This window comes from Leptodactylus fuscus, chromosome 5 (genome assembly GCF_031893055.1).
Source record: "Leptodactylus fuscus isolate aLepFus1 chromosome 5, aLepFus1.hap2, whole genome shotgun sequence".
NCBI lineage: Eukaryota > Metazoa > Chordata > Amphibia > Anura > Leptodactylidae > Leptodactylus > Leptodactylus fuscus.
Window position 1 is genome coordinate 41,455,767 of NC_134269.1, and position 14,830 is coordinate 41,470,596.

Genomic DNA, 14,830 nt, shown 5'->3' on the forward strand with positions numbered 1-14,830 from the left:
TTTCATGTATCGGTTTCAATCATTCCATCCACAAGGGATTGTGTGCCCACCAGGTTTTTTTTCGGTGAATCTAGTTCACTTTTTGTTGGTCCACTTACAACTTTTCCTCAGGAGGCAGTTGTTGTTCCGGGTGAAGGCGAACTCCATATACGACCTCAGAGCCGTAACAATATTTCTATTTCTATCAAAAAAACACAAAGGTTCCATCGAGAGCATCTGGTTCTTTAGAGGAGAACAACCAGCCGTTACTCTCTAACTAACTAGTGCTCTATTCCACTACAAAGGAAGCGCGATTACCCTCTCTTTTTTATCCTCCTAGTTTCCATTCTACACTATTTGATGCAAACTCCTCTAATGCCGGAACCATCATCAAAGAGGTAAGTAACTAAGCTGCATCCCAGATGGAGGGAACTGGAGGATGGGAGTAGTAGTGGCGGATGCAGTCACACTTGAATAATGCATAAAACATAACTGTCACTATAAATATAAGGTTAAAACTATGTCCCAAATATGAATCGGTGTAAGGCAATGGCTGCCTTCGCTGTTGTGCATCAAATATCTCTGGGGAAAGAATGTTAATATGTAACCTACATATGTACTATAAGCACCTGTTCACACTGGGATGTGCTGTCCAAATTTTATTTTATTTAATGTGGTTTTGTGGAAATCTACCGTACTCAAGATACAGTTTATATATAGTATACACTCTATGTACTATTAGGGCACTTTACACATGGTACTTTGTTTTTTAGAGGCTTTTTAAATTGAAAAAACGCATTTTAGAAAAAGTTCCTTTTTATGGAAAACTACTGGCTGCAAGAATCTATTTCAGTTACTCATTTTCTATTGGGGTAAATAGGAAAGTATGATTATTTTCATATTCTGCTAATGGAATTGAATGTATTAGGATTATTATTACTAGGCAATTATAATGGACATATTAGACTGCACTAGTATAGCTTTTTTTTCTCTTGGAGAGATTCTCTTCTTGTATAGCCTGTAAAAGTTCTCATAACGCTGTATATTATCACTGGAGGAAGACATTAATATCTAGTAGCCTTATTCAGGTTTAAAGCTTTCATATTTATTGGTTTCTTTCTCTCACAGCCATCACGCAGTTATTGTTACTGTGCCAGGAGACGGTATGGGTATACAGAGGTATTATTACTGTGCCAGTAGACAGTATGGATATACACAGGTATTGTTACTGTGCCAGGAGACGGTATGGATATACACAGGTATTGTTACTGTGCTAGGAGACGGTATGGGTATACACAGGTATTGTTACTGTGCCAGGAGACGATATGGATATACACAGGTATTGTTACTGTGCTAGGAGACGGTATGGGTATACACAGGTATTATTACTGTGCCAGGAGACAGTATGGGTATACACAGGTATTATTACTGTGCCAGGAGACAGTATGGGTATACACAGGTATTGTTACTGTGCCAGAAGACAGTATGGGTATACACAGGTATTGTTACTGTGCCAGGAGACGGTATGGGTATACACAGGTATTATTACTGTGCCAGGAGACAGTATGGGTATACACAGGTATTGTTACTGTGCCAGGAGACAGTATGGGTATACACAGGTATTGTTACTGTGCTAGGAGACAGTATGGGTATAGACAGGTATTGTTACTGTGCCAGGAGACGGTATGGGTATACACAGGTATTGTTACTGCGCCAGGAGACGGTATGGGTATACACAGGTATTGTTACTGCGCCAGGAGACGGTATGGGTATACACAGATATTGTTACTGCGCCAGGAGACGGTAGGGGTATACACAGATATTGTTACTGCGCCAGGAGACGGTAGGGGTATACACAGGTATTGTTACTGTGCCAGGAGACTGTATGGGTATACACAGGTATTGTTACTGCGCCAGGAGACGGTATGGGTATACACAGGTATTGTTACTGGGCCAGGAGACGGTATGGGTATACACAGGTATTGTTACTGTGCCAGGAGACGGTATGGGTATACACAGGTATTGTTACTGTGCCAGGAGACAGTATGGGTATACACAGGTATTGTTACTGTGCCAGGAGACTGTATGGGTATACACAGGTATTGTTACTGTGCCAGGAGACGGTATGGGTATACACAGGTATTGTTACTGGGCCAGGAGACGGTATGGGTATACACAGGTATTGTTACTGTGCCAGGAGACTGTATGGGTATACACAGGTATTGTTAGTGTGCCAGGAGACTGTATGGGTATACACAGGTATTGTTACTGTGCCAGGAGACAGTATGGGTATACACAGGTATTGTTACTGTGCCAGGAGACTGTATGGGTATACACAGGTATTGTTAGTGTGCCAGGAGACTGTATGGGTATACACAGGTATTGTTACTGTGCCAGGAGACAGTATGGGTATACACAGGTATTGTTACTGTGCCAGGAGACGGTATGGGTATACACAGGTATTGTTACTGTGCCAGGAGACTGTATGGGTATACACAGGTATTGTTACTGTGCCAGGAGACTGTATGGGTATACACAGGTATTGTTACTGTGCCAGGAGACAGTATGGGTATACACAGGTATTGTTACTGTGCCAGGAGACGGTATGGGTATACACAGGTATTGTTACTGTGCCAGGAGACGGTATGGGTATACACAGGTATTGTTACTGTGCCAGGAGACTGTATGGGTATACACAGGTATTGTTACTGTGCCAGGAGACTGTATGGGTATACACAGGTATAGTTACTGTGCCAGGAGACGGTATGGGTATACACAGGTATTGTTACTGTGCCAGGAGACGGTATGGGTATACACAGGTATTGTTACTGTGCCAGGAGACGGTATGGGTATACACAGGTATTGTTACTGTGCCAGGAGACGGTATGGGTATACACAGGTATTATTACTGTGCCAGGAGACAGTATGGGTATACACAGGTATTGTTACTGTGCCAGGAGACTGTATGGGTATACACAGGTATTGTTAGTGTGCCAGGAGACGGTATGGGTATACACAGGTATTGTTACTGTGCCAGGAGACTGTATGGGTATACACAGGTATTGTTACTGTGCCAGGAGACGGTATGGGTATACACAGGTATTGTTACTGTGCCAGGAGACTGTATGGGTATACACAGGTATAGTTACTGTGCCAGGAGACGGTATGGGTATACACAGGTATTGTTACTGTGCCAGGAGACGGTATGGGTATACACAGGTATTGTTACTGTGCCAGGAGACGGTATGGGTATACACAGGTATTGTTACTGTGCCAGGAGACTGTATGGGTATACACAGGTATTGTTAGTGTGCCAGGAGACGGTATGGGTATACACAGGTATTGTTACTGTGCCAGGAGACTGTATGGGTATACACAGGTATTGTTACTGTGCCAGGAGACGGTATGGGTATACACAGGTATTGTTACTGTGCCAGGAGACTGTATGGGTATACACAGGTATTGTTAGTGTGCCAGGAGACGGTATGGGTATACACAGGTATTGTTACTGTGCCAGGAGACGGTATGGGTATACACAGGTATTGTTACTGTGCCAGGAGACGGTATGGGTATACACAGGTATTGTTACTGTGCCAGGAGACGGTATGGGTATACACAGGTATTGTTACTGTGCCAGGAGACGGTATGGGTATACACAGGTATTGTTACTGTGCCAGGAGACGGTATGGGTATACACAGGTATTGTTACTGTGCCAGGAGACTGTATGGGTATACACAGGTATTGTTAGTGTGCCAGGAGACGGTACGGGTATACACAGGTATTGTTACTGTGCCAGGAGATTGTATGGGTATACACAGGTATAGTTACTGTGCCAGGAGACGGTATGGGTATACACAGGTATTGTTACTGTGCCAGGAGACGGTATGGGTATACACAGGTATTGTTAGTGTGCCAGGAGACGGTATGGGTATACACAGGTATTGTTACTGTGCCAGGAGACTGTATGGGTATACACAGGTATAGTTACTGTGCCAGGAGACGGTATGGGTATACACAGGTATTGTTACTGTGCCAGGAGACTGTATGGGTATACACAGGTATTGTTACTGTGCCAGGAGACGGTATGGGTATACACAGGTATTGTTACTGTGCCAGGAGACGGTATGGGTATACACAGGTATTGTTACTGTGCCAGGAGACGGTATGGGTATACACAGGTATTGTTACTGTGCCAGGAGAGGGTATGGGTATACACAGGTATTGTTACTGTGCCAGGAGACGGTATGGGTATACACAGGTATTGTTACTGTGCCAGGAGAGGGTATGGGTATACACAGGTATTGTTACTGTGCCAGGAGACTGTATGGATATACACAGGTATTGTTACTGTGCCAGGAGACGGTATGGGTATACACAGGTATTGTTACTGTGCCAGGAGACTGTATGGATATACACAGGTATTGTTACTGTGCCAGGAGACTGTATGGATATACACAGGTATTGTTACTGTGCCAGGAGACTGTATGGATATACACAGGTATTGTTACTGTGCCAGGAGACGGTATGGGTATACACAGGTATTGTTACTGTGCCAGGAGATGGTATGGGTATACACAGGTATTGTTACTGTGCCAGGAGAGGGTATGGGTATACACAGGTAGGGTATGACCACACGCACAGTTGCTAGCAGACAGTACAGGAGGGTACACACACAGTTTACTGTGACTGCCCTGATAATGACACTTCTTATTCCTAGGCTAGCCTCCCCTCACAGTATCAGCTCCTCTCACTACCTCACTGCACTGCCCTGAAAAGGACAATTATTACATTTCTCCCAGGCCCTGACTGACCCATCTCCAGCTGCAGCCTCTCCCTACCAAGCCTAACTAGCTAAAATGGTGACAGGACATGTGACCCCGCCTCTTATACAGAGGAGTCACATGTCCCGCCTGGCCAATCACAGCCATGGCTATACTGAGCATGTCTGTGATGTCTGTGGTTCATTGGCTGCTCAGCAGTCTGCACAGTGTATACAGTCTACACAATATACATTATATACAGTCTATACAGTCTACACAATATACATTATATACTGTCTATACAGTCTACACAATATACATTATATACAGTCTACACAATATACATTATATACAGTCTACACAATATGCATTATATACTGTCTACACAATATGCATTATATACAGTTTACATTACAGTATACATAACATGCTCAGCAGTCTACATAATATATACAGTATACACAGCAAGCTCAGCAGTATGTACAGTATACACAGCATGTACAGAAGTATTTACAGTATACACAGCATGCAAAGCAGTCTATACAGTATGCTCAGCAGTATACACAATATATATACTGTATTCCCAGCATTATAAACAGTATACACAGCATGCTCAGCAGTATATACAGTATACACAGCATGACAGAAGTATACACAGCATGTACAGCAGTATTTACAGTATACACAGCATGCAAAGCAGTCTACACAGTGTATACAGTATACACAGCATGCAAAGCAGCCTACACAGTATGCTCAGCAGTCTATACAGTATACACAGTATGCTCAGCAGTCTATACAGTATACACAGTATGCTCAGCAGTCTATACAGTATACACAGTATGCTCAGCAGTCTATACAGTATACACAGTATGCTCAGCAGTCTACACAATATATACAATATACACAGTACGCTCGGCAGTCTACACAGTATATACAGTATACACAGCATGCTCAGCAGTCTACACAGTATATACAGCATACTCAGCAGTCTACACAGTATACACCGCATGCTCTTAAGTATATACAGTATAAACAGCATGTACAGCAGTATTTACAGTATACACAGCATGCAAAGCAGTCTGCACATATTGATCAGTATTGTTGCAACCAAACTCAGAATTGAAAGGTACCACAAAAGCTGCATTAACGAACACTTGGGTCTTGTGTACATGGCTTACAACTCGGCACAAATTCTGCTGGGTTCCTATACTATATGGAGTCAGTTCTGATTCCTATACATGAAGACTTTTTTCCGCCATGTAGATCCTAACAGCATCACAAACAAGTAACACAATATAGATGAAAAGACTAGGTATATTTTACTGCAAAGTGCTTTATTCCAAAGGGAAAGGGCATTGGGCAAGTAAATCAGCATTCCCTGCTGCAAAAAATTCACATTTGTTAGATAGAAAACCACACGGACATGACATATAACTCAGAAGCTCAGCACATAGTTCAGCAATGTTACAAAACACAAAACATTTGTTGATGCATCAACGCACAGGTCCATTACACACCCCATACCCCTTACCTAAATACAACATCATCTATCTGGTAACATGTCTGTAAAGACTTACTATAATATCTAGTGCTCCAACAGGTGCCAGCAGTGACCCCCACATATCCCTGGTATCTCTGGTTATCATTTTTGCTTATAATGGAGATGACATGGCAGGGCCATGGCCCAGGATAGCAGTACTATTTAGGGGCCCTTATGCCACTGGGATTAATCACTAGGACTGTTACGGCAGAAGCCTTGCAGTGCTATACATTATACCTGGCTTATTCCCTTGCATGGAGATTATAAGTACCCGCCCCAGGGTTGGTATCAGGACCCTCACTGCTACATACACTAGATTTTTTTGTGCTTTTCTTTTTGCATAATTTAAGGGTTTTTTATATATTTGGAGATATTAATAAATTGCTAAAAAGGTGATTCCATAGCATTGTGTTATCCAATTAGTCACTTCCAGGAGGAACAGACTAAAAATAAAGCAGAAACTTACTGCAAACAGTCCTGTTAGCTCTCCTGGCACATCCGAAATACTTGGATTAAATGTTGGAGCATCTTTTCCAGAACTGAGCCTCTATTGCTCCTCCTGGAAACGTAGGAATACATGGACTAGTTGTTACACTGCTTAATGCAGTCAGTACTGCCAATGTCAATGACTATGAAAGAACATCACCTATTGATAAGTGGAATGGTAATGCCTAGTTGCGATAGTATTGATACAGTAAATTTCCAGGAGGAGTAACAGAGGATTAGCACAATGCAGTGTTCTAATAAAAGTGCTCGACATTTAAGGAAAGTTATGTGGTCCCTTTAAAGGAACTGTAAATAATTCCATTTTACAGTCTGTAAAGCACCATCCATGATGTGTTTGCACCTTAAATACTGTAATGAGTCGCTTTTGTCATAATGTCAAAAGCAAAACTTGAATTACACCTTGTGCTTCTAAACTGGAAAGTAAAAAAAAACAAAAACAAAGTCACCTTAAGGCTGAGGCCACATGTTGTGAAAACGCAGCTTTTTTTATTGCAGATTTTGCTGAGTTTTTTTGAGTGAGACAGGAAGGTAGAAATATAAGGGTCTGTTCACATGGAGGAATTTGCCTCGGATTTGGGGGCGCATTTCGCGCCCGAGTCTGGAGCAGATTGCTCCCGGAATTCGCCTCCTATTGTTTTCAATGGGAGGCAGAGATTGCAACAGGACGTGGATTCTGCAGCAGGGTTCACGGCTTGAGACTCCCTCCTGATTAGGCCCATTCATCCAGGCCTAATCAGTAGTGGGATATTGCAACGGAATGCTGATACACTACATTGGCATCCCAGCGCGGCTAAACTGCGGCGGAAATCGAAGAGAAATTCCTCTTCATTTTCTGCCATGTGAACAGACCCTAAAAACATCCCATAGATTTCCCATTCCTTTTATAGCCATTATAGATTTTGGATTAAAAAAACGCAGCAAAATCTGCAACCAAAAAAGCTGCATTTCTGCAACGTGGGGCCTCAGCCTAAGGGGTAATCTGGTACATGCAGGTTAGTCCCTATTCACAGTATAGAGGGGAATTGATCAGTGGGAATCCGACTACTAGGACCCCCGACAGATATAGTACTACGTCACATGTGCACTGCTGCTGTTTATAATGGCAGTCCAGTACAAGTGAATGGTGCAGCAGCATGCACATGTGACCTGCCACTCCATTCTTATAGGACACATGGGACCCCTGCGATCACTGGTATTCTTAGCGGCCTCATCTACACCAATCAGCAAGGTATTCCCTATCCTGTGTATAGAGGATAACTTGCAATAACCGAAATACTTCTTTGAGTATTATAATTACCCATAAGCCTTTGCTACAGGCTATAACAATAGGGATAGGAAGCCATTGGTTCCACATACATTCAAATGGTTTATACAAACCTTTCCGTAATTTGGTCAAATATTTTTTCAGCATAGAAAAACTTGGTCCATTTTTATATTGCTATTGGCCTAAGGAAAACATGGCGCCCCCTAAGTATTCTAGTCTATCCCTAATGTACGTGATAGGAGTTCTCCTTTACATACATTATACATGGGTCGCCTATTCTAGCCTAAAAGTGATGTACTACTCCCTGGTGGTCTTATAATACAGTGCGGTTCCCTGGCAGTAGGAACGTTAAGCTGAATGTAACGTCAATAATATTAAACATCTTGGTTGGCTCCTTCCTTGATATAAGGCCAAGCACAGGAAGGATCAGTGTGTACATTTGATCTCAGCTCATTCACAAATAACAGTGGTCTGGGGTCTACATGGTTGCAGGTGTGTCGGCCATGTCATGCAGTCGTTGTTCAATAAGCAGGCGAAGCGACGTGTACCTAAAACACACAAAAATAATACAGAATATAACTATGTACACAGCCAAATATGGGCTACATGCTGCAAATATCACAACTAGAGATGAGCGAACACTGTTCGGATCAGTCGATCCGAACAGCACGCACCCATAGAAATGAATGGAAGCACCTGAGACACCGGCCGGCCGGCCGGCCGGCGGCAAAGTCAGCGTCACAGGTGCTTCCATTCATTTCTATGGGTGCGTGCTGTTTGGATCGGCTGATCCGAACAGTGTTCGCTCATCTCTAATCACAACCACAAATTCTAAATGTCAATCAAACACATAGGGGTGAATTCATGCAGACTGGCATAATGTATGCCAGTCTTGATGATCCTTGCGACAGTGGACAATTCACCAGATTCATAGAGTTGCAGGCCATATCATTATCCACCAAACCAACAAATTCAGCAGAAATCTAAGCCAGGTCACGGCTGGTGTAAATTTTGTTAGGGGGCTGGTCTGGCCTGGCACGGGTTAACTTTTGTCTGTCTGGAGTCTGTGGTTTGGGAGGGGTTTTTTCCTGAGGTTCGGCCCAACCCTTTTGTGTACTATGTGGGTCCATTCACACAGAGGAACATGGTGAGGAATTTGAGCGCTGAAAAAAAAAGCCTCCCATTGACTTTAATGGGTTCTGCTAGCTTTTTATTCCACTGGTGAAATTTTCCACTCTGAAAAAAAGCCTCCCATTGATTTCAGTTAGTTCCGCTAGCTTTTTTTTTCCGCTAGCGGAATTTTCGCTAGTGAAAAAAAAGTTAGCGGAACCCATTGAAATCAATGGGAGGCTTTTTTTTCAGTGCTGAAAATTCAGCACCAAATAAAGCGCCTGTCAGAATCTGTGTGTTAGAACCTGTGTTTCATCATCATGTGAAGATGCTGTTCCAAGGATCTCCACTGGTGGCCGCTATTCAAATGTCATTACTACTCCCACCACTGGAGGCTGCTGTTCCCTGACTCTTGCCCACAGTTAATATGGCGAGTATTGCTTCATGACCATGGCCATCTTGTTTCCTGTTGGCGGCCATCTTGTTTCCTGTTTGGCCCTATATATAGCCAGAGCATATTATAAACAATGCTTGAGTATTGTGTTTGTTCCCAGTCCTCTAGCTCTGAGGTATTCTTGCTCAGTATACCTTGGCTTCTCCTGCTTACCCGCTCCGTGTACTGACTCCTGGCTTCTCCTGCTTACCCGCTCCGTGTATCGACTCCTGGCTTCATCTGACTACCCGCCCCGTGTACCGACTCCTGGCTTCACCCGACTACCCGCTCTGTGTACCGACTCCTGGCTTCATCTGACTACCCGCTCCGTGTACCGACTCCTGGCTTCACCCGACTACCCGCTCTGTGCACCGACCTCTGGCTATCCATCGACCAAGTCTCCTACTCCGCTGTGTCTGCCGTCCTTCCTGGCTATTGGATTCCAGCTGTATCACCAGTATCGTAACAGGATACTCAAGCCTTAATAATGGAATCCGCCGGGATTAAGAGTCTGGAGGACCGTGTGAACCAGATGCACGGTACACTGTCCAAGCTTCATAGTGAGGTGCGTGACTTCAAGACTAAACATACGGCCTTGGAAAATCAGACTACACACCACATTCAAGTTTATGGACAAGCCATCCAAAACTTGCAGGAATTGGTACGTGATCTAACTGACCGCGTGGTCAAACTGGAGTCCCAAGAGCGTGGTGGAACAGCATCTGCCCTTCCCACTCTGCCACTTCCACCCTTTAGGTTTGGTGGGGACCGAGATAAATTTCGAGGATTCCTCAATCAGTGCCAACTCTTTTTTTGAAGCTCATCCCATGCATTACCCCACAGACCGATCCAAGGTTTTGTGCGTCATCATGCTCCTGACACATAAGGCATTAGCCTGGGCTAGCCCTTTCATCGAGACAAACAATGTTCGGCTGAATAATTTAAAAGACTTCCTGGCAGCTATGAGTGAAGTGTTTGACGACCCTAACCGAGTGGCTACAGCGGAGGCGACTTTACTAGCACTACGTCAGGGCAAACGCTCAGTAGCTGAATATGCCTTGGAATTCAGGAGGTGGGTAATTGACACTAAATGGAATGATGCTGCTAAGCTTACAATCTTCAGAAATGGACTTTCTGGGACAATAAAGGATGAGTTGGCACGTGCTGAAGCCCCCACTGAGGTGGATAAATTCGTACAACACTGTATCCGGATTGACACTAGATTGGCTGAACGTAAACAGGAGAGATGGGGCTCCTTGTGGTTCCGTAATAATAACAGCTATACTTCTGTTTCAGCTCCAGCTACCAGAGACTCCCAGGAGAAAGGGTACCAGGAATCCGGAGTAGAGCTGGTGCAAGTAGACAGCATGCAGAGACGTGAAAATGCTGAAAGAAGAGAACGTAGGCTTCGAGAGAATCAATGTTTCTATTGTGGAAAGAATGATCACTTCCTCATTAATTGTCCCCACCGGGGGCGCAAGACTGTTGCCGCTATGGTCGAACCAGAATTTTCAGATGAGGAATCGGTGTGCTCTGAACATGTTTCACCTGTGGTTGCAGTTACCCGCTCCATCGCACCTGGTATAGGAAAGGAGAACAAGGACTCCCACTGTGTTATGTCTGTAAAATTCCTAGCCAACTCCCAGTGGATATCCTTACAAGCTATGGTCGATTCTGGAGCTAACGGTAACTTTATGGACATTGACTTTGCCAGAAGACATGGGGTGAAACTGCAAAAAAGGCGGTCTCCTATCGTTATGGAAACTGTGGATGGGTCTCCACTGAACTCAGGACCAGTTGATCATGAGACCGAACCCCTGGAGATGGTCATGGAGCTTAATCACCATGAGGTCCTATCTTTCCTTCTAATTTCATCTCCACACTTCCCTATTATTTTGGGATTGCCATGGCTGCGTACACAGAACCCTATAATTGATTGGGAGACTAAGAAAATATCCTTCCCATCTGAGTCTTTACAACAGGAGTGTTTTTCGGAACAACCCCAGAGCAAGCCAGAGGAGAATCCTCAATCAACTACAGGATTGCCATCCATATATGCAGAATTTGCTGATGTCTGCGATAAGAAGAATGCTGACAAACTCCCGCCACACCGCGATTATGACTGTCCGGTGGAGTTGTTACCAGGTGCGGCTATACCTTTTGGAACCATCTATCCTTTAGCCAAACCAGAACTGAAGTCTCTCAAGGAATACATTGATGAGAATTTGGCAAAGGGATTTATTCGTCCATCTTCATCACCAGCAGGCGCACCCATATTTTTTGTTAAAAAGAAGGATGGTTCCCTTAGACCATGCATCGACTACAGGGAGCTGAATAAAATTACCATTAAGAACCGTTATCCCCTCCCATTGATTCCTGAGTTGCTGGAGAGAGTCCATCAGGCAAAAATATTCACAAAGCTAGACCTCCGAGGAGCCTATAATCTTATTCGTATTAGACCAGGGGATGAATGGAAGACAGCGTTTAGATCACGATATGGGCATTTTGAATACATGGTCATGCCCTTTGGTCTTTGTAATGCACCGGCAACCTTCCAACACTTTGTCAATGACCTTTTCAGAGATTTACTAGACTTATTTGTTGTCATCTACCTTGATGATATTCTAATTTTGTCCAACACGTTAGAAGAACATCAAAATCACGTGAAGACCGTGCTGAAACGTTTGAGGGACAACCAACTCTGCATCAAGCTAGAGAAGTGCGAATTCCATCAAAGGGAAATACAGTTTCTGGGTTATGTAATCTCTCCTTCAGGATTATGCATGGACACTAGTAAAGTTCAAGCAATCATGGACTGGCCCATTCCCAAAAATGTGAAGGAGGTGCAACGGTTTGTGGGATTCGCCAATTTTTATAGACGTTTTATCAAACATTTTTCGGAGATAATTGCACCAATTACCCGATTAACAAAGAAGGGAGCAGCCTTCGTCTGGTCCACACAGGCACAAGAAGCTTTCTCTCAGCTAAAGACAAAATTTACAACAGCTCCCATACTGATACATCCTGATCCGGAACGTGCATTCATTGTCGAAGTGGATGCCTCGGATTGTGCAATTGGAGCCATTTTGTCACAAAGAGTTGGGGAAAAAGACATGCTACACCCTTGTGCCTACTTCTCAAGACGCCTGACCTCATCAGAAAAGAATTATGATGTAGGAAACAAGGAGCTCCTAGCGATCGTAGCCGCTTTCAAAGAATGGAGACATCATTTACAGGGCGCAACACAGCAAATAGTGGTCTTAACTGACCATCGCAATTTAGAATTTGTCAGATCTGCCAAATGTCTGTGTCCTCGTCAAGCCCGATGGAGCTTGTTCCTGAATCAGTTTAATTTCTTAATTTCCTACAGGCCTGGTTCTCGGAATGGTAAGGCCGACGCCTTATCTAGAATGTTTTCCACTGAATCCTCTCCTGCAGAGCCACCAAAGACTATCCTCCCTGAATCAAGATTCTTTGGGGTGATCCATAACACAGACCTGCTGGGGAAGATAAGAGAAGCCTATACAAGTGACCCAGTCTTGGCACATCCCCCCAATGATTTATCATTAGTCTTCAAGAACAAGGTGTGGATCCATGAGGACCGTCTCTATGTTCCTGAAGCAGTACGACTAGAAGTCTTAAAACTAATTCACGACTCCAAGATAGGGGGTCATAAGGGAGTGCAGAAGACACAAGAATTCCTATCCCGCTTCTTTTGGTGGCCTGATCATCTCAAGGATGTGAAGAAATATGTGACATCTTGCAGTACCTGTGCAATGAATAAGATTCCACGCTTTTCACCTATGGGGTTGTTGCAGCCCTTACCAATTCCATCTCGCCCCTGGGGATCAATTTCTATGGACTTTATCGTTGATCTGCCAGTTTCGAAGGGGAAGAATACCATTCTGGTGGTGGTGGATCGTCTCACTAAGGCTGCATATTTTGTCCCTTGTTCTGGATTACCTTCAGCTGAGGAGACAGCTGATCTTGTGATTCACAATATTTTTCGGCTTCATGGAGTGCCTGATGAGGTTGTCTCAGATCGTGGAGTACAATTTACCTCAAGATTCTGGCGAAGTTTTTGTACGGCATTAAATATCGATATTAATCTATCATCTGCCTTCCACCCTCAGTCGAATGGACAAACAGAGCGCACCAATCAGACCTTGGAACAATACCTACGATGTTATACATGTCATCTGCAGGACGATTGGTTCGATTTACTTCCTGTGGCAGAATTCTCGTACAACAACTCACAGCATGCATCAACGAAACAAACTCCATTTTTTGCAAATCTAGGTTACCACCCCAATATTCTTCCTAACTTTCCGATAGAAACCTTCATTCCTGCAGTCACCGATAGAATCCAAGCATTACAGCAAAATCTCAAGATGTTAAAAGAGACTCTGAAACTTGCTCAAGAGAAGTATAAGAAGAAAGCTGATAGATTACGCAGACCTTCTCCGACCTTCCAGATAGGGGATGAAGTTTGGCTGTCTACTAAAAACTTAAAGCTCAATGTACCATCAGTAAAACTGGGACAGAAGTTTATCGGTCCTTTTAAGATAACAACACAAGTAGGCTCTGTGGCTTTCCGTCTCCAACTCCCCAGGACAATGAAGATACATCCAGTATTTCATGTTTCACTATTGAAACCAGTTGTTCCTAACCCTTTTCCAGGTCGTCTGTTGCCTCCTCCGGGTCCCATTAAAGTTGCTGGAGAAGAACACTACGTGGTTGAGAGAATCCTGGATTCTAGGATCTTCAGAAACCGTCTGCAATATTTAATACAGTGGCAGGGATACGGTCCTTCAGAAAATTCATGGGAGCCCATCAGCAACATCAATGCTCCTCGTTTGATTAGAGAATTCCACCAAAGATATCCAGACAAGCCAGGTCAAACAGCGTCCAGAGGCCGCTGTTAAAGGAGGGAGTAATGTCAGAATCTGTGTGTTAGAACCTGTGTTTCATCATCATGTGAAGATGCTGTTCCAAGGATCTCCACTGGTGGCCGCTATTCAAATGTCATTACTACTCCCACCACTGGAGGCTGCTGTTCCCTGACTCTTGCCCACAGTTAATATGGCGAGTATTGCTTCATGACCATGGCCATCTTGTTTCCTGTTGGCGGCCATCTTGTTTCCTGTTTGGCCCTATATATAGCCAGAGCATATTATAAACAATGCTTGAGTATTGTGTTTGTTCCCAGTCCTCTAGCTCTGAGGTATTCTTGCTC

At 43.9% G+C, this 14,830-nt stretch overlaps 1 protein-coding gene and 1 long non-coding RNA gene across 2 annotated transcripts in view; both read right to left on the reverse strand.

Annotated features, from left to right (window-relative positions):
• The window catches only part of LOC142202762 (uncharacterized), an 827,816-nt gene that overhangs the window by 617,887 nt on the left and 195,099 nt on the right, over positions 1-14,830 (reverse strand). The gene's annotated exons all lie outside the window — the stretch shown is intronic.
• Positions 6,067-14,830, reverse strand: part of RASSF2 (Ras association domain family member 2) — a 54,316-nt gene continuing 45,552 nt past the window's right edge. Inside the window, exon 11 of the mRNA XM_075273053.1 lies at positions 6,067-8,599. Within this exon, the coding sequence (XP_075129154.1) occupies positions 8,530-8,599 (70 nt within the window). The 3' untranslated portion in view covers positions 6,067-8,529. The remainder of the gene's footprint in view (positions 8,600-14,830) is intronic.